The 22,595-nt window shown below is 50.7% G+C and overlaps 1 protein-coding gene and 1 pseudogene across 13 annotated transcripts in view; both read right to left on the bottom strand.

Annotated features, from left to right (window-relative positions):
• The window catches only part of LOC119566724 (perilipin-3-like), a 57,721-nt gene that overhangs the window by 19,895 nt on the left and 15,231 nt on the right, over nt 1-22,595 (bottom strand). Inside the window, exons 1-8 of one of the 13 annotated variants that reach the window (XM_043547464.1) lie at nt 17,602-17,630; nt 15,982-16,052; nt 3,717-3,912; nt 2,925-3,007; nt 2,534-2,819; nt 1,603-1,793; nt 1,275-1,388; nt 421-1,174 (exon numbers count right to left, since the gene is read on the bottom strand). In XM_043547464.1, the coding sequence (XP_043403399.1) occupies nt 806-1,174; nt 1,275-1,388; nt 1,603-1,793; nt 2,534-2,819; nt 2,925-3,007; nt 3,717-3,912; nt 15,982-16,035 (1,293 nt within the window). In that variant the 5' untranslated portion in view covers nt 16,036-16,052; nt 17,602-17,630 and the 3' untranslated portion in view covers nt 421-805. Of the gene's footprint in view, nt 1-420; nt 1,178-1,274; nt 1,389-1,602; nt 1,794-2,533; nt 2,820-2,924; nt 3,008-3,716; nt 3,913-4,548; nt 4,620-5,883; nt 6,088-6,148; nt 6,206-11,178; nt 11,915-12,011; nt 12,126-13,140; nt 13,332-14,048; nt 14,335-14,439; nt 14,520-15,159; nt 15,356-15,981; nt 16,053-17,601; nt 17,662-22,595 lie in introns of those variants that run through there. The other 12 variants (XM_043547458.1, XM_043547452.1, XM_043547455.1 and 9 more) reach the window with 12 other exon arrangements.
• Nucleotides 21,609-22,595, bottom strand: part of LOC119566723 — a 16,085-nt pseudogene continuing 15,098 nt past the window's right edge.

The following is a 22,595-nucleotide window of genomic DNA, read 5'->3' as shown; positions in this document are numbered from 1 at the left end:
TATGTGACCCTTTTAACTTCGCTCATTTCCATTGAGACTTTTCTCAAGTAGAAGGAGGCAACAGCCCCTTGAGAACAGGCGTCTGGCTTCCAGTGGGTAGCAAGGCAACATTACACACTCTGAGACCAACTAACAGAGGGAAAGACCCAGGTTGCTGAGATAGCGCACCTTTGGCCTTGAGAGGAAAGAGGGTATGTGGAGAACTGAGAACCTAGTAATGGTAGAGTGTCAAATGGATGCACCTGAAGAGATGCCTTCACCCAGGAGACAAGCTCAGCAATTCTGGAGCCCTGCCTGATAAAAAGTGGGTGGAGGGGTGTGTGTGTGTGGGCGGGGGGAAGAGGGGCATGGGGTCACCTATACAGTATATGTTTGTACAGAGCATGAGCCAGGGAGGGAATCAATTTAAGCAGACAGGAATTTGAATGCAGTTGAGGTTTATTGTTGCTATAAACCGTAGTCTTACACATTACAAAGAGCTAGGAAAAATATCAAGCTGAGGAGCACTTCCTATGTACAGTGGAAGACAGCTGTATGTCAGTTACAATCCATGTTCTGAGAGAAGCAGACTAGCCCTACAAGGGATGCAGTCCTGCATGACTAGTGATGCCACCCTGTAACCGGTAATAAATGGTTCTGGGGAAGTGTGCCTGGGAAAGGACATTTAGGTTCTTTAATTCTGCAGAAGGAAGAGCTGACCTCAGTCCACCATCTGCCAAAGCAGAACTGCGGCCTCAGCGAGGAGACCCCACACTAGCTATGCAGGCAATTCAGCTGGATTCCTTCCAGCAGCAGGGGGAACCCTTCAGGCCTCCACCTTTTTTCCTTCCTCCACCAGCTCATCAGGACACGGTGGGGAGTCTCCCGCGGGAGTGAAGGGTCCCACGATCCAGTCCAGGGCAATGTTCTGCGTCACGTATTCCAGCAGCTCATCCAGGGACTCCTGGGCCTTGGTCACCATCTCCCGACTCCGGGCAAGGGCACTGCTGGACAGATCCTGGAAACAGCTGGCACTGGAGAAGGAGGCCTGGAGCTCTTCTATACTGCTTGAGACCTGCTGGGCCTTGTCCTGGATAGTGCTGGGAAGGCCCTGGATGCTGCCCAGGAGAGTAAGGCAGGTGGTTTTCAGTTGTTGGGTGAGACTCTGGGACGTGGCTAGAGCCTGAGCTTCAACCTGCTGGAAGGAGAAAGATACTGGAGTATCTGCAAGTTTCCCCTGCAGATGGGGGGAGTTCACTGGAGCAAGGCTGTGAGGGCAAGAAGGAGGAGAATACCTTTGCGGAGTCTGGTTCCTCCTGCCCTTCCAACTTCCCCCTGCAGCACTGGAGCCACATCTGGTACAGACGGTCCTGGCCATTGTGAAGCTTCTGATCTACGGCCTGCTTGATCTGCAGGAGGAGAGGGCAGTTCGCTGGGAAGAGCAGGAGGCGGCTGGCCAGGGAAGCTCTCCCACAACTTGGTGTGGGCAGCAGGCAGGCAGCACTACTGCAGCGACACAGCTGGGCCCAGAAACAAACAGTGCCAATGGCACTGACCACGGGAGGCTGCAGAGACCGTGACCCACAGCAGCTACAGGGCAGGGGAGAGGGGTCGTGTTCCTACCAGGTCAATGATTTGCTGGAGCTGGGAGAGGGCCTCCAGGGTGCGCTGCCTGGCTTGTCTCATCTTGCCCAGGGCGTGCTGGTAGGCTCGCTGGCGCAGCGTGCTCGACAGGGAACCCAGACGCACGTAGTAACTCCGCTGCTCTGCAGGAGCCTCTCCAGGCCCCTCAAGGGGAGTTGTGGCAAGCTCAGCTGGAAGGGGGAAGGGGTCAGTTGGCAGCAGTGGGACAAGTAAGGCAGTAAGGTCAGGTACACCGCACCATTAAGACATTTGTTGCTGGTATGACGTACTGGAATGACATTTGGTATCCACTGAAAACTGCAGGGCTCTCAGGAACCGCAGCAGCGAAAGGAGCAGAACCCTGGCACCTCCTCCCGTGTGGCTGTACTGCCCCCAGCCGGCCCCCCACCAGCCCTTCCACATAGTTGCATCTCCTGTCTGGAGTCTGTAGACCCCCCTGCACAAGGCAGGGTGTGGTTGTTTGGGGGGAGTCATGTGCCCCCCCTGCCCTTTTGGATCCCTCCCAATAGTCGCCGTACTGGTAAGAGTTAAAATCTACTTGCACCACCGGTTGGCAGGGCCAGGATACAAAGCGTTGGGCCAGGATACAAAGGGATGCGTTCAGCCCTCCCAAAACTTGTGACCGATGGAATCTTTCCCAGGGCACATTTGGATGCCCTGAAGCACCAACCAGTAAGGCAGCGCGGAGCTGCACAAGGAGCAGCGTCAGAGCCATCAGACAGGGCGAGCAGAGGGCCCAGCATGAAGGAACTAAGGGAGGGCTAGTAGCCAAGCTAGGTTGAAAGCTAGCCTGAAGGAGAGGTGGCTCTTTTGGCAGCTCAGCTGTGAGCACTCTGAACAGCTGTGAGTCCAAGCCGCACCCCAAGACACCAGGGTCACATTGGTTTGTATTCAGCAGAGGGGTTCTTACCGAGCTCCTCCTCTGTCATGGGGAGGTAGTAGTCCACCAGCTGCTCAGATTTCCCCAGTGCTGTGTCTATGCCACTCACAGCCATCTGCCCCATGCTGGAGCCCATCACTGTGCTCATGCTGCTGGTCACGGCGGATTTGGTCACCTCCACGCTCTCCTGGACAGCCCCTTGGGCCATGCTCACCATGATGGTCACTGCATCCTTCGCCTCAGTGACCGTGCTGCAGACTGCATCCTTGGCACCCACCATTGTGGCACGCATGATGTCTTGGGCATCCAAAGCCACCTAGAGAAAAAGGGGTCAGAAGAGAGGTCACTGAACACCTCGCGGAAGTGAAGGGCCCACAGCCTCATCCTGCTCCAGGACCAGCCGTGACACTCGTGTGGTTACCTTCTCAATCGGCTGCTGCAGGATGGGCAGCTGCTCCTCCAGTCTGTCCAGACCCCGACAGGCATATTCATTGGCTGCTGCAACTGTAACAACCACAGAACTCGTTCCCTTAATTCCTTCATGTGCACAGATCTCATATGGCTGCTAATGCATGTACATTGGAGGACTGGTGTTCCTAAGCAAGTGTCCCCAGGTTACTGATGGGAAAGCCAAGGAAGAGGGGTTGGGCAAGTTGCCCAAGACTATGGAGCCAGTCTGGGTCAGTGCCACGTTTAGCACTCGGGAGATCGGGCTGCCAGTCATCTGTTCATCCACCCCCAGCTTCTCCTAGAGGGTTTCAGGAGTCTCCAGTGCCTGCAATGGGCTCAGATCCTTTTAGCATTGGAGCTGCTTCCTGTGCCCTCTAGCAGGTATTGCTCCATGGCATTCGGTGCCATACACAGTGCATGTGGCTGTGTGGAACTGGGCCAGCCACGCACACCAGGGATTGTGCCTGGGCACTGCCTGCCTCTAGGCTGGCCCAGCTCAGCACCAGTACCTGAGCAAGAGTCCCCAACAGCAGCTGCTGCAACCGTCAGAGCCCTGCTGGACAAGGACAATGCCTTGGCCAGATTACGTCTAGGAGCTAGCTGAGTTCAGGGGAGCAGGAGAAGGGAGTCCGTGGATTCTGTTTGCTGCCAGTTGGAGGCTGAGTTCAGTAGTGGGCCTAGAGCCACTGTTGGCTGAGCCTGCCCCCAGACCCACCTCCCCCTCCACACACACGAGTGTTCCTGCCTCCCTTCCCTTACTCACGTTGTGGCTCCAGCTGGGCCAGGATGGGCTGTGCCCCGGTGATGGCAGCAGAGGTGATGGCCCTCACCCCAGTCTCTGCCACCTCACAGACCGCTTTGATGGCTGGGTGGGTCTCTTTGGTGGCAGCGTAGCTGGCAGAGGCCATCTCACAGGCAGAGCTGACCAAGGGCAGGCCACCCACCCTGTCCACTGCAGTCTGCGGGAAGGAAAGAGGAGTCAGCTGGGGAAGAGCTCCTGGCTTCTCAAGGTGCCCCTCTTGTCTCTTTCCCTCTACAACTACTGATTCTGTAGGAGACTGCCCAGCTCTGAGGACCGTCTCCTGTTCCTTTCAGCTGGGTTTCAGTGGCCTGCCTGTGACATGAGTTACAGACCCAGAAGCCTGGTCCCATTGGAACAGCTGCCAATATTCAGCAAGGTCTCAGGAATGCTGTTTCCATCCTGGCATGCCCACCAACAAAACAGAACTGTGTCACGATCTCGTTCCGTCAGCGAGAGCAGGAATGGAGAGACCTTTTGTCTTACCAAGTGCAGTCTCTCTCGATCAGGAACCATGTCTCGGTCCAGCACCGGGTACAATGCCCCCACTGGGCATTACAATCAACAGGATTTGTCAGTGTTCTAGTGCAGACAGCATTCACAGGGTCACCAGTGCTGGTGCTCCTCCCAGATTCAGGAGGCACTTGTGGGCAGTGACTAGGGCAATCTGAGAACTAGAACTTGGAGCATTAGCTAGTGTTGTGGTTACGAGTCCCTGTCTCCAGCAGTGGAGACCCTCAAGCTAGAACAGCCCTTCCAGCTGCCAAGCACACCTGCCTCCCCTGGAGGGACCCACCTGTTGCTCCTCTGCCTGGATCTCCACCTGTGGTTCGTTTTCCTGAGCAGACATGGTGGAGTGAGATGTCCCTGCAAGACCCAAAAAGGAATATTGAGTGGCTACAGCAGGAAACAATGAAATCCATGTTGTGTAGGAACACCAGGAGAGCTGCTCCCGGTCCATTTTCTCTAAGAGCCAGACCAGGTTGTCCCCCTGTAGTAAGTCTCTCTGTACAGAGAACAGGCCAGGGCCTTAAACCTTTGATCTAAGGCAGGCTCAGAGACAGCCAGTTCCTCAAGCCCAGGGATGCACTTGTAATCCACACACCTTCTGGGTATGTTCTTCTGTCCCATCTAATGGCACCAGAACCAGTTAGAGAGACAGAGATTAACGCATCGGCTTTACAGTCTTAGCTAAGAGCCTTATGGCTTTTAGCTCATGCAGGAGTGGCTGATGCATTTAGTTCCAGAGGTCCCAGTTTTGATCCTGCCCATCACCAGGGTCTGTCGGTGTTACACAGTCCCAAAGCTTCTCCTTAGACTTCTAGGCCCAACAACGCCTCCCAAAGAGAGCGCCAGGACACCTGCACAGCTCAGAGGCACCCTCCTAGTTTAGTCCTTTCCCAGATAGTACCAGGGCTAATTCCATTTGTCCCAGAGTACAGTCTCTGACAGAAGTTATCCTGCTGAAGGTAGAAGACATTGGACTACACACAGAACACTGAATTGAGAAGGTACCACTGGGGAGCCTCCAGGGACCTCTTCAGTGAGTAGTGTCGGAGTCTCCCTGGATACCAAATTACATAGGAGATGATCATAATGGTCCCTTCTGACCTTAATATATATGAATCTACATAGGAGATGCCCACTATGGCAGGCTGGTTATTTTAAAGCCAATTTAGCTGGTGAAAATACAAATATTTTCTGTTGTCAGTTAAAGACTGGTCTGGTAAAGAGACAGATTCTAGTTCAGGTAAATTGATACCTTCACCCCTAGAGGCGAGAGTGGGACCACTAACAAGAAAGCTAGGGCCTTTAAAAGAAGGCACCAGGCCTGCTTTCCTTTAGTGTTTCCTGCATTATCTGTTTCAAGTATATATTGGTTACCCAGCACTCCAGTCTCAGCTGAATCAGCCACCTCAGTCAAATGTTTCCACCTATAGATCATTAGGACAAGTCAGAACTCAGACCACAGCCAGAAGTCCCAATCTCCATCCGTGAGTGGGAACAGCATAACTTAGCTCATGTAGAGAGGTGAGTGGAGAGTTTTTCCCCATAGTCCAGGCTCTAATTTAGTTCTCCTTGTTAAATAGTCTATTTTCCTCTAGGGAAGCCTCCATCTCCTAGAACATACCATTAATCCAGGCCTCCCAGTTTGGAAGGCAGATAGTTTCCTTCCCTGGACTGTTTGCTCAGAAGACTCAACTCAAAATGCTTTACACAAGTACAGCTACCAAGAACTGAAAGTAGCTAAGAGTTTCTGATCATTCAATCCCTGCCACTACTGGCCATCAGGCAAGACATTGGGTCACACTCTGTATAAGAAAAGAGCACCCATCTAAACACATGCAGAACCTAGGAACCAGAGACATAACACAAAGGTTAACCACACATCTTACCAAACTTCTACACTACTAATCCTTCACCAATACTCAGACCTCCCCTCAGGTCTCAGCCATTATATTCCTGTGATGATGTCATCATGGGGCTGGACACACTTGACAGACAGCTCAGGAGACCAATCACACAGCTGCATTCTCTACTTCCTCAGTGAGGGCTGTGAGCCTCTGAAAAGTTACAGGGTTTCAGAGTTGCCAATCTTGGTTGGATGTGTTCCTGGAGGTCTCATCACATAACAATCTTTAATTCCTGGAGACTTCAGGACAATCCTGGAGGGCTGGAAACCTAGTTTCAGATTGTGAGCTGTTTGGGGCAGGCCTTTTACTCTGTGTTAAGGCAGTACCTAGCACGATGGGATTCCAGTTCTGATTTTGGCTTCGAAATGCTACGGTCATAGAAATAATAAGAATGCTTCATATTCTCAGCGTGCTCCAGTTGTTCTCTCTGAAGAGCGCCTTTACGCTCCTTTTCCCTGGGAACATTTTCAGTGTAGAAGATTTTTGTCTGTAAAACCATCTAAGAGAGGAGAGTGCTGGTAGCTGTTGTATTATTTTCCTTTCATGCCCACTCCAGAAGAGGCTGGGGAAGTTATTCTGGCCCAGCTGGCACAAGATACTTCCTAAGTTCATTTATAGCTTTCCTGTTGGTTGACTTGTCCAGGGAAGAGAACATGGCAGATTTTTAAAGGTATTTAGCTATTGCTCCTCTCAGTATTGCAAGGCCTAAGTGACTTAGGCCCAGAACCGCAAAGAGAGTTAGGCTGCCCCACACTGGGCAATAAGGGGTTAAAGAATGAGTGCAGTTAGCAGTTCCAATATAAGTGTCAGTTCAATACGTGGAGCCCCCAGGCTCAGGGGGAATCAGGGGAGCATTTAGGAAATGACGGGGATGACACAGCCACAGGAAATTACTAAGTGGGGAGACAAGCTCAGGGAAAAGTTTTAGGGGGGGGCTAGTGATAGCCACTATGCTCGACTCTGTTCCCTCCCCATTATCATCCCTGGCCTAGTTACTCTAGTGCCAGGGCCCTTCCCAGCCGGAGTGACAGCAGATCACACCATGTATAACTTCGTCCCATAACCTCCCCATCACCCTTCACGCAGGGAGTAAAATCAAAGCAGGGAGTGCAAATGCCTGGAGCAGCTGAGGAGAGTGACAGAGGCCTGGGGCTGAGGCAGCTGCTCACCTCACTCCTTTAAAGCAAGCCTAGATGTTCATACCCATGTGTCTGTCCCACAGAGGGATGTGAGTGAGCCTCCATCCAGAGACTCATGACCTTCAGCTTCAATGGCTGCAAAGGCCAGAGTGGGGCAGTGTTAGGCCCTGATTCTACAATGAGCCCTGCACACACCAGCCCCTGCATTTACTCAGACCCCCAGTAACTTCAACAGGCAGTTGGGAAGAGTAGCTGAGTTCCAGAGAGCTCTCCACAGCTCCAAGTATCACCAGCACAGAGAGACCATTGCATGCTCAGGGCTTAGAAACCACCTTCCCAGCCATAGCCCTCCCACATACGCAGCCAGCAGAAGAAGCAAGCCCAACCATGTTCAGAGCACACTACAAGTTTTCCTACTTGGGATCTACAGCTACAATCACTAATTATCCAGAGGGTGCCACCCAGGAGAGAAAGCCAGCCGGGGGCAGGAAGCATCTCTTTCCTTTTCCCATTCCTCCTTCTAATATTCAGACCATTGGGGTTGTAGCTGGTGTGATCTCTTTGCTCGCACCTTGGATCCTCCAACAGGCCTTTGGATTAAACACTCCAGCCCGTTGGTTTGGGGTTTGCTGAAATAACTCACTGCTCCTTGTGCCATAAACACTGCACCCGGTGGGTTAGTCAGTTACGGCATTTTCTTTGTATAACTTCAAACTGGTCCAGCAACATTTTCAATCGGGTTTCTTAGGTCTGACTCTGGCTTGGGAATGTGCAAAAACCGCTCCTTCTCTACAGAAAGATTAGCGGTAGGGGCTGTGCTTGGGAAATGTGGGCTGCAATGTTCTTCACGGTTGTCATAAATCTAAAGGGAAGGATAAACCCCTTTAAAATCCCTCCTGGCCAGAGGAAAAATCCTCTCACCTGTAAAGGGTTAAGAAGCTAAAGGTAACCTCGCTGGCACCTGACCAAAATGACCAATGAGGAGACAAAAGCTGGGAGGAGGGAGAGAAACAAAGGGTCTGTGTCTGTCTATATGCTGCTTTTGCCTGGGATAGACCAGGAATGGAGTCTTAGAACTTTTAGTAAGTCATCTAGCTAGGTATGTGTTAGATTATGATTTCTTTAAATGGCTGAGAAAAGAATTGTGCTGAATAGAATGACTATTTCTGTCTGTGTGTCTTTTTTGTAACTTAAGGTTTTGCCTAGAGGGATTCTCTATGTTTTGAATCTAATTACCCTGTAAGGTATCTACCATCCTGATTTTACAGGGGTGATTCCTTTACTTCTATTTCTATTAAAAGTTGTCTTGTAAGAAAACTGAATGCTTTTTCATTGTTCTCAGATCCAAGGGTTTGGGTCTGTGGTCACCTATGCAAATGGTGAGGATTTTTACCAAACCTTTCCCAGGAAGTGGGGTGCAAGGATTGGGAGGATTTTGGGGGGAAAGACGTGTCCAAACTATGTTTCCCAGTAAACCCAGTTAGAGTTTGGTGGTGGCAGTGGATATTCCAAGGACACAGGATAAAATTAATTTGTACCTTGAGGAAGTTTTAACCTAAGCTGGTAAAAGTAAGGAGGTTTTCATGCAGGTCCCCACATCTGTACCCTAGAGTTCAGAGTAGGGGAGGAACCTTGACAACCGTGTAAAGAAAATCCAGCTCCTACCTCTATCCAGGTTTGAAGCGAATATTTGCTGATGTGAAATCCACTCATTGACCTCATGCATTTTATTAGACTTAGATTAAAGAGGAAAGAGGTTCATTGGGCTTGAACACAGGACACAGATTAGCTGACCAGCACTCCTGAAGTCTGCACTTACTCTTCCATATCCCTAAAAGGAGCAGGCTATGACCTTTACTCATGCCAGCAGGGCTCCACCTAGCTAGCGTTGGAGGGGCTTCTGTTAAGCCAGAGCACAGCAGGGTTTGTAACACACCTCCAGTTACATAGACAAATTAGCCTCTCAATTAGGGAGTTTCTGACTTTGATATGAGACAACAGTGTGCCCTTGTTGCCAAGATGGCCAATGGCATTTTGGGCTGTGTAAATAGGGGCATTGTCAGCAGATCAACAGACATGATTGTTCCCCTCTATTCGACATTGGTGAGGCCTCATCTGGACTACGATGTCCAGTTTTGGGCCCCACACTACAAAAAGGATGTGAAAAAATTGGAAAGTGTCCAGCAGAGGACAACAACGATTAGGGGGAACTGTACCACATGACTTATGAGGAGAGGCTGAGGGAACTGGAATTGTTTAGTCTGCAGAAAAGAAGAATGAGGGGGGATTTGATAGCTGCTTTCAACTACCTGAAAGAGGGTTCCAAAGAGGATAGATCTAGACTGTTCTCAGTGGTAGCAAAGGACAGAACCAGGAGTAATGGTCTCAAGTTGCAGTGGAGGAGGTTTAGGTTGGAAATTAGGAAGACCTTTTTCACTAGAAAAGGAGTACTTGTGGCACCTTAGAGACTAACCAGTTTATTTGAGCATGAGCTTTCGTGAGCTACAGCTCACTTCATCTATGCATCCGATGAAGTGAGCTGTAGCTCACGAAAGCTCATGCTCAAATAAACTGGTTAGTCTCTAAGGTGCCACAAGTACTCCTTTTCTTTTTACGAATACAGACTAACACGGCTGTTACTCTGAAACTTTTTCACTAGGAGGGTGGTGAAGCACAGGAATGCATTACCTAGGGAGGTGGTGGAATCTTCTTCCTTTGAAGTTTTTAAGGACAGGCTAGACAAAGCCCTGGCTGGGATGATTTAGTTGGGAATTGGCCCTTCTTTGAGCAGGGGGTTGGACTAGATGACCTCCTAAGGTCCCTTCCAATCCCCATATCCTAGGAGTCTATGAAAAGCTTTGTAGCTCCAGTCCACTGGAGTACAAGACAGGCCCTGTCCAATGAGATCGGGAGTAACCAGCCATGTGAGCTGCTTACATCACCACTTTGATTACTAGTCTCCATCCTTGAGAGCTACACAGCCATTCCTGGTCATGGTGCTGTTGCAATGCTGAACCCAAGAGACATTTCCTTGCCTGAAGCTTTTTAATAGCTCAAGCCTGAGTTAGGATAAGCAACAGTGATGGAGCTGCCTAGATGCCACTACCCACTTGTGACCAAGTGTAGACACAAGCTCTCAGGAAAATGCATTACAAGCCCAGCACTGGTCCTATTATGGATCTCCCACAATCCGGAGGCATGTGCCTGTACAGTTATTGGCTAGGTTTACACTAAGCAGTAGGAAAGGTTAGGCAGGTGCTTGGCTAATGGCAGGGAGGAAGGACACAGGCTGGCTAGTGTCCATGCTTCAGCAAGACTATCTGCTGCTCTCTTGCAGCTAGTCTCCCTGTGTGTGTTTTGTTAAGTCCCAGTTGCCTGGAGTTGTCAATTCACCCTCTCTTTTCCTAGACACTTCCAACCTGTTTAGCTTCTTGCACTGGACTAGAAGCAAGGCCCAGAAGTCTCCCACCACTGTATGTGACCCTTTTAACTTGGCTCATTACCAGTAGTAGGTTCTCAGCTCTCCACACACCCCATTTCCTCTCAAGGCCATAGTGCCCTATCTTTCCCTCTGTTAGTTGGTCTCAGAGTCTGTAATGTTGCCTTGCTACCCACTGGAAGCCAGACGAGTGTTCTCAATGGGCTGTTGCCTCCTTCTACATGAGAAAAGTCTCAATGGAAGAGTGTCAAATGGAGGCACCTGAAGAGATGCCTTCACCCACCAGACAAGCTCAGCCATTCTGGAACCTTGCCAGAGAAAAAGTGGGTGGAGGGTGTGTGTGTGTGTGTAGAGAAGAGCGGCATGGGGTCACCTGCACAGTATGTTTGTACAGGGCACAAATCAGGGAGGGAATCACATTAAGCAGACAGCAATTTGAATGCAGTTGAAGTTTATTGTGACATTAAACCCTAGTTTTACACATTACATAGCTAGGAAAAATATCAAGCTCAGGAGCACTTCCTATATACAGAGGAAGACAGCTGTATGTATGTCCTGAGAGAAGCAGACTAGCCCTGCAAGGGATGCAGTCCTGCATGACTAGTGATGCCACCCTGTAACAAATGGTTCTGGGGAAGTGGGCCTGGGAAAGGACATTCAAGTTGTTTAATTTTGCAGAAGGAAGAGCCGACATCAGCCCACCATCTGCCAAAGCAGAACTACGGCCTCAGCGAGGAGACCCCACACTAGCTATGCAGGCAATTCAGCTGCATTCCTTCCAGCAGCAGGGGGAACCCTTCAGACCTCCACCTTCTTTCCTTCCTCCACCAGCTCATCAGGACATGGTGGGGAGTCTCCAGCAGGAGTGAAGGGTCCCACGATCCAGTCCAGGGGAATGTTCTGCATCACGTATTCCAGCAGCTCATCCAAGGACTTCTGGGCCTTGGTCACCATCTCCCGACTCCGGGCAAGGGCACTGCTGGACAGATCCTGGAAACAGCCAGCACTAGAGAAGGAGGCCTGGAGCTCTTCTATACTGCTCGAGACTTGCTGGGCCTTGTCCTGGATTGTGCTGGGAAGGCCCTGGATGCTGCCCAGGAGAGTAAGGCAGGTGGTTTTCAGTTGCTGGGTGAGGCTCTGGGACGTGGCTAGAGCCTGAGCTTCAACCTGCTGGAAGGACAAAGAGACTGGAGTATCTGCAAGTCTCCCCTACAGATGGGGGGAGTTCACTGAAACAAGGCTGTGAGGGCAAGAAGGAGGAGAATACCTTTGCAGAGTCCGGTTCCTCCTGCCCTTCCAACTTCCCCCTGCAGAACTGGAGCCACATCTGGTACAGACGGTCCTGGCCATTGTGGAGCTTCTGATCTACGGCCTGCTTGATCTGCAGGAGAGGAGGGCAGTTAGCTGGGAAGAGCAGGAGGTGGCTGGCCAGGGAAGCTCTCCCACAGCTAGGTGTGGGCAGCAGGCAGGCAGCACTACTGCAGCGACACAGCTGGGCCCAGGAACAAACAGTGCCAATGGCACTGAGCATGGGAGGCTGCAGAGACCGTGTCAAGGTTCCTCCCCCACTCTGAGCTCTAGGGTACAGATGTGGGGACCTGCATGAAAATCTCCTAAGCTTACTTTTACCAGCTGAGGTTAAAACTTCCCCAAGGTACAAATAAATTTTACCCTTTGACCTTGGAATTTCCACTGCCACCACCAAACTTTGACTGGGTTTACTGGGAAACGTAGTTTGGACACGTCTTTCCTCCCAAAAATCCTCCCAACCCTTGCACCCCACTTCCTGGGGAAGGTTTGGTAAAAATCCTCACCAATTTGCATAGGTGACCTCAACCCAAACCCTTGGATCTTAGAACAATGAAAAAGCATTCAGTTTTCTTACAAGAAGGCTTTTAATAGAAGTAAAGGAATCACCCCTGTAAAATCAGGATGGTAGATACCTTACAGGGTAATTAGATTCAAAACATAGAGAATCCCTCTAGGCAATACCTTAAGTTACAAAAAAGACACACAGACAGAATAGTCATTCTATTCAGCACAGTTCTTTTCTCAGCCATTTAAAGAAATCATAATCTAACACATACCTAGCTAGCTTACTTACTAGAAGTTCTAAGACTCCAATCCTGTTCTGTTCCCGGCAAAAACAGCCTACAGACAGCCACAGACCCTTTGTGTCTCTCCCTCCTCCCAGCTTTTGAAAGTATCTTGTCTCCCCATTGGTCATTTTGGTTAGGTGCCAGCAAGGTTACCTTTAGCTTCTTAACCGTTTATAGGTGAGAGGATTTTTCCTCTGGCCAGGAGGGATTTTAAAGTAGTTTACACTTCCCTTTATATTTATGACAGACCGTGACCCACAGCAGCTACAGGGCAGGGGAGAGGGGTCGTGTTCCTACCAGGTCAATGATTTGCTGGAGCTGGGAGAGGGCCTGCAGGGTGCTCTGCCTGGCTTGTCTCATCTTGCCCAGGGCGTGCTGGTAGGCTTGCTGGCGCAGCATGCTTGACAGGGAACCCAGACGCACGTAGTAACTCCGCTGCTCTGCAGGAGTCTCTCCAGGCCCCTCAACGGGAGTTGTGGCAAGCTCAGCTGGAAGGGGGAAGGGGTCAGTTGGCAGCAGTGGTGCAAGTAAGGCAGTAAGGTCAGGTACGACACACCATTAAGACATTTGTTGCTGGTATGACGTACTGGAATGACGTTTGGTATCCACTGAAATCTGCAGGGCTCTCAGGAACCGCAGCAGCGAAAGGAGGAGAACCCTGGCACCTCCTCTGGTGTGGCTGTACTGCCCCCAGCTGGCCCCCCACCAGCCCTTCCACATAGTTGCATCTCCTGTCTGGAGTCTGTAGACCCCCCCGCACAAGGCAGGATGCAGTTGTTTGGGGGGGAGTCATGTGCCCCCCCTGCCCTTTTGGATCCCTCCCAATAGTCGCCGTACTGGTAAGAATTAAAACCTACTTCTACCACCAGTTGGCAGGGCCAGGATACAAGGCAGGGATGCTTTCAGCCCTCCCAAAGCTTGTGACCTATGCAATCTTTCCCAGGGCACCTTTGGATGCCCTACAGCACCGACCAGTAAAGCAGTGAGTAACTGCACAGGGAGCAGTGTCAGAGCCATCAGACAGGACTAGCAGAGGGCCCAGCATGAAGGAACTAAGGGAGGGCTAGTAGCCCAGCTAGGTTGCAAGGAAGCCCGAAGGAGAGGGGAGGTGGCTCTTTTGGCAGATCAGCTGTGGACACTGAGTCCAAGCCGCGCCCAAAGACACCAGGGTCACATTGGTTTGTATTCAGCAGAGGGGATCTTACCGAGCTCCTCCTCTGTCATGGGGAGGTAGTAGTCCACCAGCTGCTCAGATTTCCCCAATGCTGTGTCTATGCCACTCGCAGCCATCTGCCCCATAGTGGAGCCCATCACTGTGCTCATGCTGCTGGTCACGGCGGATTTGGTCACCTCCACGCTCTCCTGGACAGCCCCTTGGGCCACGCCCACCATGCTGGTCACTGCATCCTTGGCCTCAGTGACCGTGCTGCAGACTGCATCCTTGGCACCCACCATTGTGGCACGCATGAGGTCTTGGGCATCCAAAGCCACCTAGAGGAAAAGGGGTCAGAAGAGAGGTCACTGAACACCTAGCGGAAGTGAAGGGCCCACAACCTCATCCTGCTCCAGGACCAGCCGTGACACTCGTGTGGTTACCTTCTCAATCGGCTGCAGGATGGGCAGCTGCTCCTCCGGTCTGTCCAGACCCCGACAGGCATATTCATTGGCTGCTGCAACTGTAACACAACCACAGAACTCGTTCCCCTAATTCCTTCATGTGCACAGATCTCGTGGGACTGCTAATCCGTGTACATTTGAGGACTGGTGTTCCTAAGCAAGTGTCCCCAGGATACTGATGGGAAAGCCAAGGAAGAGGGGTTGGGCAAGTTGACCAAGGCTATGGAGCCAGTCTGGGTCAGCGTAGGTTTACCACTCAGGAGATCCGGCTGCAAGTCATCTGTTCGTCCACCCCCAGCTTCTCCTAGAGGGTTTCATGGCATTAGGTGCTCCATGGCATTAGGTGCGATACACAGTGCATGTGGCTGTGTGGTACTGGGCCAGCCACGCACACCAGGTATTGTGGCTGGGCACTGCCTGCCTCTAGGCTGGCCCAGCTCACCGCTGGTACCTGAGCAAGAGTCCCCAACAGCAGCTGCTGCAGCCGTCAGAGCCACTCCGCACAAGGCCAATGCCTTGGCCAGATCATGCTTAGGAGCTGGCCGAGTTGAGGGGAGCAGGGAGTCTGGATTCTGTTTGCTGCCAGTTGGAGGCCGAGTTCAGTAGTGGGCCTAGAGCCACTGTAGACTGAGCCTGCCCCCAGACCCACCTCCCCCACCACACACACAGGAGCCTTCCTGCCTCCCTTCCCTTACTCACGCTGTGGCTCCAGCTGGTCCAGGATGGGCTGTGCCCCGGTGATGGCAGCAGAGGTGATGGCCCTTTCCCCTGTCTCTGCCACCTCACAGTCCGCTTTGATGGTTGGGTGGGTCTCTTTTGTGGCAGCGTAGCTGGCAGAGGCCATCTCACAGGCAGAGCTGACCAAGGGCAAGCCAGCGACCCTGTCCCCTGCAGTCTGTGGGAGGGAAAGAGGAGTCAGCTGAGGAAGAGCTCCTGGCTTTTCAAGGTGCCCCTCCTGTCTCTTTCCTTCTGCAGCTACTGATTCTGTAGGAGACTGTCCCCAGAGCTAGGCAGTCTCCTGTTCCTGTCAGCAGGGGTTCAGTGGCCTGCCTGTGACATTCGTTACACACCCAGAAGCCTGGGCCCATTGGAACAGCTGCCTATAGACAGCAAGGTCTCAGGAACGCCGTTTCCATCCTGGTACGCCCACCAACAAAACAGAACTGTGTCACGATCTCGTTCCGTCAGTGAGAGTAGGAATGGAGAGACCTTTTGTCTTTCCAAGTGCAGTCTCTCCCGATCAGGAGCCATGTCTCGGTCGAGCACAGTGCCCCCACTGGGCATTACAATCAACGGCATTTGCCGGTGTTCGAGTGCAGACAGCATTCACAGGGTCACCAGTGCTGGTGCTCCTCCTGGCTTCAGGAGGCACTTGTGGGCAGTGACTACAGCACTCTGAGAACTAGAACTTGGAGCATTAGCTAGTGTGGTTACGAGTCCCTGTCTCCAGCAGTGGAGACATTCAAGCTAGAACAGCCCTTCCAGCTGCCAAGCACAGCTTCCTCCCCAGGAGGGACCCACCTGTTGCTCCTCTGCCTGGATCTCCACCTGTGGTTCATTTTCCTGAGCAGACATGGTGGAGTGAGATGTCCCTGCAAGACCCAAAAAGGAATATTGAGTGGCTACAGCAGGACACAGCGAAATCAATGTTGTGTAGGAACACCAGGAGAGCTGCTCCCGGTCTGTTTTGTCTAAGCGCCCGATCAGGTTGTCCCCCTGTAGTAAGTCTCTCTGTACAGAGAACAGGCCAGGGCCTTAAACCTTTGATCTAAGGCAGGCTCAGAGACAGCCAGTTCCTCAAGCCCAGGGATGCACTTGTAATCCACACACCTTCTGGGTATGTTCTTCTGTCCCATCTCATGGCACCAGAGCCAGTTAGAGAGACAGAGATTAACGCATTGGCTCGACAGTCTTAGCTAAGAGCTTTATGGCTTTTAGCTCATGCATTTAGGTCCAGAGGTCCCAGTTTTGATCCTGCCGATCACCAGGGTCTGTCGGTGTTACACACTCCCAAAGCTTCTCCTCAGACTTCTAGACCCAACGATCCCTCCCAAGGGGAGCACCAGGACACCTGCACAGCTCAGAGGCACCCTCCTAGTTTAGTCTTTTCCCAGATAATACCAGGGATAATTCCATTTGTCCCAGAGTACAATCACTGACAGAAGTTATCCTACTGAAGGTAGTAGCCATTGAGTACACACACACACACACACACACAACACTGAATTGAGAAGGTACCACTGGTGAGCTTTCAGGGACCTCTTGAGTGATTAGTGTAGGAGTCTCCCTGGATACTGAATTACATAGGAGATGATCATAATGGTCCCTTCTGACCTTAATATCTAAGAGTCTACATAGGAGATGCCCACTATGGCAGGCTGGTTATTTTAAAGCCAATTTAGCTAATAAAAATACAAATATTTTCTATTGTCTTTTAAAGACTGGTCTGGTAAAGAAACAGATTCCAGTTCAGGTAAATTTACACCATCACCCCAGAGGCGAGAGTGAGACCACTAACTAGAAAGCTAGGGCCAGGATGCATTTCCCTTATGGGAAGGCACCAGGCCTGTTTTCTTTTAATGTTTCCTGCATTATCTGTTTCAGATACATACTGGTTACCCAGCACTCCAGTCTCAGCTGAATCAGCCACCCCAGTGAAGTGTTTCCACCTGTAGATCTTTAGGACAATCCAGAACTCAGACCACAGCCAGAAGTCCCAATCCCCATTCCTGAGTGGGAACAGCATAGCTTAGCTCAGGTAGAGAGGTGAGTGGAGAGTTTTCCCATAGTCCAAGCCCTAATTTAATTCTCCTTGTTAAATATTCTATTCTTCTCTAGGGAAGACTCCACCTCTTAGAACATACCATTAATCAAGGCCTCCCAGTCTGGAAGGCAGATAGTTTCCTTCCCTGGACTGTTTGCTCAGAAGACTCAACTCAAAATGCTTTAAACACAAGAACACACAAGAACAGCTTCCAAGAACTGAAAGTAGCTAAGAGTTTCTGGTCATTTAATCCTAGCCTCTACTGGCCATCAGGCAAGACATTGAGTCACACTCTGTGTAAGAAAAGAGCCCCCATCTAAACACAGGCAGAACCTAGGAACCAGAGACATAACATAGAGGTTAAACACACATCTTACCAAACTTGCACACTACTAATCCTTTGCCAGTACTTGGATTTACCCCCCCTCAGCCATTATATTCCTGTGATGAGGTCATCATGGGGCTGGACACACTTGACAGACAGCTCAGGACACCAATCACACAGCTGCATTCTCAACTTTGCCCAGTGAGGGCTGTGAGCCCCTGAAAAGTTACAGGGTTTCAGAGTTGCCAATCTTGGTTGGATGTGTTCCTGGAGGTCTCATCACATGACAATCTTTAATTAAAGATTAATCTTTAATTCCTCGACAGTTCAGGACAGTCCTGGAGGGCTGGAAACCTAGTTTCAGATTATGAGCTGTTTGGGGCAGGTCTTTTACTTTGTGTTAAGACAGTACCTAGAACGATGGGATTGGCTTCGAAATGCTATGGTAATACAAATAATAAGAATTCTTCATATTCTCAGAGTGCTCCAGTTGTTCTCTCTGAAGAGCGCCTTTACGCTCCATTTCCCTGGGAACATTTTCAGTGTAGAAGGTTTTTTGTCAGTAAAACAATCTAAGAGAGGAGAGTGCTGGTAGCTCAAAGAGAGTTAGGTTGCCCCACTCTGGGCAATAAGGGGTTAAAGACTGAGTGCAGTTAGCAGTTCCAATATAAGTGTCAGTTCGATACGTGGAACCCCCAGCCTCAGGGGGAATCAGGGGAGCATTTGGGCAGATGCTGGGGGTGACACAGCCACAGGAAGCACTAAGTGGGGAGACAAGGTCAGGGAAAAGTTTGGGGGGGGTTGTCAGTTATAGCCACTATGCTCGGCTCTGCCCTCTCCCCATTATCATTCCTGGCCTAGTTACTTCAGTGCCAGGGTCTTTCCCAGCCAGAGTGACAGCAGATCACACCAGGCATAACTTCGTCCCATAACCTCCCCATCACCCTTCACACAGGGAGTAAAATCAAAGCAGGGAGTGCAAATGCCTGGAGCAGCTGAGCAGAGTGACAGTGGCTTGGGGCTGAGGCAGGTGCTCACCTTACTCCTTTAAAGCAAGCCTAGCTGTTCACACCCATGTGTCTGTCCCACAGAGGGATGTGAGTGGGCCTCCATCCAGAGACACGATCTTCAGCTTCAGTGGCTGCCAGGGCCAGAGCGGGGCAGTTTTAGGCCCTGATTCTACAATGAGCCCTGCACAAACCAGCCCCTGCATTTACTCAGACCTCAGTAACTTCAACAGGCAGTTGGGAAGAGTAGCTGAGTTCCAGAGAGCTCTGCACAGGTGCAAGTAACACCAGCACAGAGAGACCATTGTATGCTCAGGGCTTAGCAACCACCTTCCCATCCATAGCCCTCCCACATATGCAGCCAGCAGAAAAAGCAAGCCCAACCATGTTCAGAGCACACTACAAGTCTTTCTACGTGGTAGCTACAATCACTAATTATGCAGGCGGTAGTGCCCAGGAAAGATAGCCAGCTGGGGGCAGAAAGCATCTCTTTCCTTTTCCCATTCCTCCTTCTAATATTCAGACCATTGGAGTGTAGCTAGTGTGATCTCTATGCTCACACCTTGGATCCTCCAACAGGCCTTTGGATTAAACACTCGAGCCCGTTGGTTTGGGGTTTGCTGAAATAACTCACTGCTCCTTGTGCCATAAATACTGCACCCAGTGGGTTAGTCAGTCACTACATTTGCTTTGCATAACTTGAGACTGGCCCAGCAACATTTTCGATCGAGTTTCTTAGGTCTGACCCTGGCTTGGGGATGTGTTAGAACCGCTCCTTCTCTACGGAAAGATTAGCTGCAGGGGCTGCGCTCGGGAAACATAGGCTGCAATGTTCTTCATGCTGTAAAGAAAATCCAGCTCCCACTTCTACCCAAGTTTGAAGCTAATATCGGTTGATGTGAAATCCACTCATTGACATCACACATTTTTATTAGACTTGGACTAAAGAGGAAAGAGCTTCACTGGGCTTGAACAAACAAGTCACGTTAGCTGACCAGCACTCCTGAAGTCTGCACTTACTCTTCCATATCCCTAAAAGGAGCAGGCTAGGACCTTTACTCACCCGAGCAGGGCTCCACCTAGCTAGTGTGTTGGAGGGACCTCTGTTAATCCAGAACACAGCAGGGTATGTAACACACTTCCAGTTACACAGGCAAATTAGCCTCAGTGATCGCTCCCTGTCAATCAGGGAGTTTCTGACTTTTCTGCAGAAAAGGACCTCGAGGTTACAATGGACAAGAAGCTGGCTATGAGTCAACAGTGTGCCCTTGTTGCCAAGATGGCCAATGACATTTTGGGCTGTGTAAGTAGGGGCATTGCCAGCAAATCAACGGACATGATTGTTCCCCTCTATTCAACATTGGTGAGGCCTGATCTGGAGTACTATATCCGGTTTTGGGCTCCACACTACAAAAAGGATGTGAAAAAATTGGAAAGTTTCCGGCAGAGGGCAACAAAAATGTTTAGGGGACTGGAACACATGACTTATGAGGAGAGGCTAAGGGAACTGGAATTGTTTAGTCTGCAGAAGAGAAGAATGGGGGGGGGGGTGGAATTTGATAGCTGCTTTCAACTTCCTGAGAGGGAGTTCCAAAGAGGATGGGTCTAGACTGTTCTCAGTGGTATAGATTACAGAACAAGGATCAATGGTCTCAAGTTGCAGTGAGGGAGGTTTAGTTTGGATATTAGGAAAAAACTTTTTCACTAGGAAGGTGGTGAAGCACTGGAATGCGTTACCTAGGAAGGTGGTGGAATCTCCTTCCTTTGAAGTTTTTAAGGTCGGGTTTGACAAAACTCTGGCTGCGATGATTTAGTTGGGGAGTGGTCCTGCTTTGAGCAGGGGGTTGGACTAGATGACCTCCTAAGGTCCCTTCCAACCCTCATATTCTAGGAGTCTATGAAAAGCTTTGTATCCCCAGTCCACTGGAGTACAAGACAGGCCCTGTCCAATGAGATCAGGCATAACCAGCCCTGGGAGCTGCTTACATCACCACTTTGATTACTTACATCTCCATCTTTGAGAGCTACACACCCATTCCTGGTCATGGTCCTGTTGCAGTACTGAACCCAAGAGACATTTCCTTGCCTGAAGCTTTTTAATAGCTCAAGTCCTAGTTAGGATAAGGAACAGTGATGGAGCTGCCTAGATGCCACTACCCACTTGTGACTTCAAGGCTAGACACAAGCTCTTAGGAAAATGCATTACAAGCCCAGCACTAGTCCTATTATGGATCTCCCACAACCCTGAGCCACGTGCCTGTATGGTTATTGGCCTGGCTAGGTTTACACTAGGCAGTAGAAAAGGTTAGGCAGGTGCTTGGCTAATAGCAGGGAAGAAGGACGCAGGCTGGCTGAAGCATGGACATCAGCAAGACTGTCTGCTGCTCTATTTCTTGCAGCTGGTCTCCCTGTGTGTGTTTTGTTAAATCCCAGTTGCCTGGAGTTGTCAATTCACCATCTCTTCTCCTAGACACTTCCAACCTGTTGAGCTTCTTGCACGGGGCTTGAGGCAAGGCTTGGCAGTCTCCCACCACTGTATGTGACCCTTTTAACTTTGCTCCTTACCAGTTGTAGGTTCTCAGTTCTCCACACCCCATTTCCTCTCAAGGCCATAGTGCCCTATCTCAACAACCTGGGTCTTTCCCTCTGTTAGTTGGTCTCAGAGTCTGTAATGTTGCCTTGCTACACACTGGAAGCCAGATGCGTGTTCTCAAGGGGCTGTTGCCTCCTTCTACATGAGAAAAGTCTCAGTGGAAGAGTGTCAAAGGGAGGCACCTAAGAGATGCCTTCACCCAGGAGATGAGCTCAGCCATTCTGGAGCCCTGCCACAGAAAAAGGGGGTGTGGGGGTGTGTGAAGAAGAGGGGGAATGGGGTCACCTGTTCAATATATGTTTGAATGGAGCATGAGCCAGGGAGGGAATCACATTAAGCAGACAGCAATTTGAATGCAGTTGCAGTTTATTGTTACATTAAACCCTAGTTTTACACATTACAAAGCTAGGAAAAAGATCAAGCTCAGGAGCACTTCCTATATACACAGAGGAAGACAGCTGTATGTATGTCCTGACAGAAGCAGACTAGCCCTGCAAGGGATGCAATCCTGTATGACTAGTGATGCCACCCTGTAACCGGTAATACATGGTTCTGGGGAAGTGTGCCTGGGAAATGACATTCACGTTCTTTAATTCTGCAGAAGGAAGAGCTGACCTCAGTCCACCATCTGCCAAAGCAGAACTGCAGCCTCAGCAAGGAGACCCCACACTAGCTATGCAAGCAATTCAGCCGGATTCCTTCCAGCAGCAGGGGGAACCCTTCAGGCCTCCACCTTCTTTCCTTCCTCCACCAGCTCATCAGGACACAATGGGGAGTCTCCCGCGGGAGTGAAGGGTCCCACGATCCAGTCCAGGGGAACATTCTGCATCATGTATTCCAACAGCTCATCCAGGGACTCCTGGGCCTTGGTTACCATCTCCCGACTCTGGGCAAGTGCATGGCTGGAGAGATCCTGGAAACAGCTGGCACTGGAGAAGGAGGCCTGGAGCTCTTCTATACTGCTTGAGACCTGCTGGGCCTTGTCCTGGATAGTGCTGGGAAGGCCCTGGATGCTGCCCAGGAGAGTAAGGCAGGTGGTTTTCAGTTGCTGGGTGAGGCTCTGGGACATGGCTAGAGCCTGAGCTTCAACCTGCTGGAAGGAGAAAGCGAGAGATGGGAGTATCTGCAAGTCACCCTGTCACGGTTCCTTCCCCACTCTGAACTCTAGGGTACAGATGTGGGGACCTGCATGAGAGACCCCCTAAGCTTATTCTTACCAGCTTAGGATAAAAACTTCCCCAAGGTACAGGCTTTGCCTTGTCCTTTGAAAGGCTTGGTGGTGGCAGCATATGGTTTAACAAACAACAGGGAAAGAGACCACTTGGAGAAGTCTTCGCCCAAAATACCCCCCCAAGCCCTACTCCCCCTTTCCTGGGGACGGCTCGGGAATAATCCTCACCAATTGGTACAGGTGAGCGCAGACCCAAACCCTTGAATCTTAAGAAC

This window comes from Chelonia mydas, chromosome 5 (genome assembly GCF_015237465.2).
Source record: "Chelonia mydas isolate rCheMyd1 chromosome 5, rCheMyd1.pri.v2, whole genome shotgun sequence".
NCBI classification, from domain to species: Eukaryota; Metazoa; Chordata; order Testudines; family Cheloniidae; genus Chelonia; species Chelonia mydas.
Note: the sequence above shows the minus strand (reverse complement) of the source record. Positions and strands in the feature narration are given on the sequence as shown.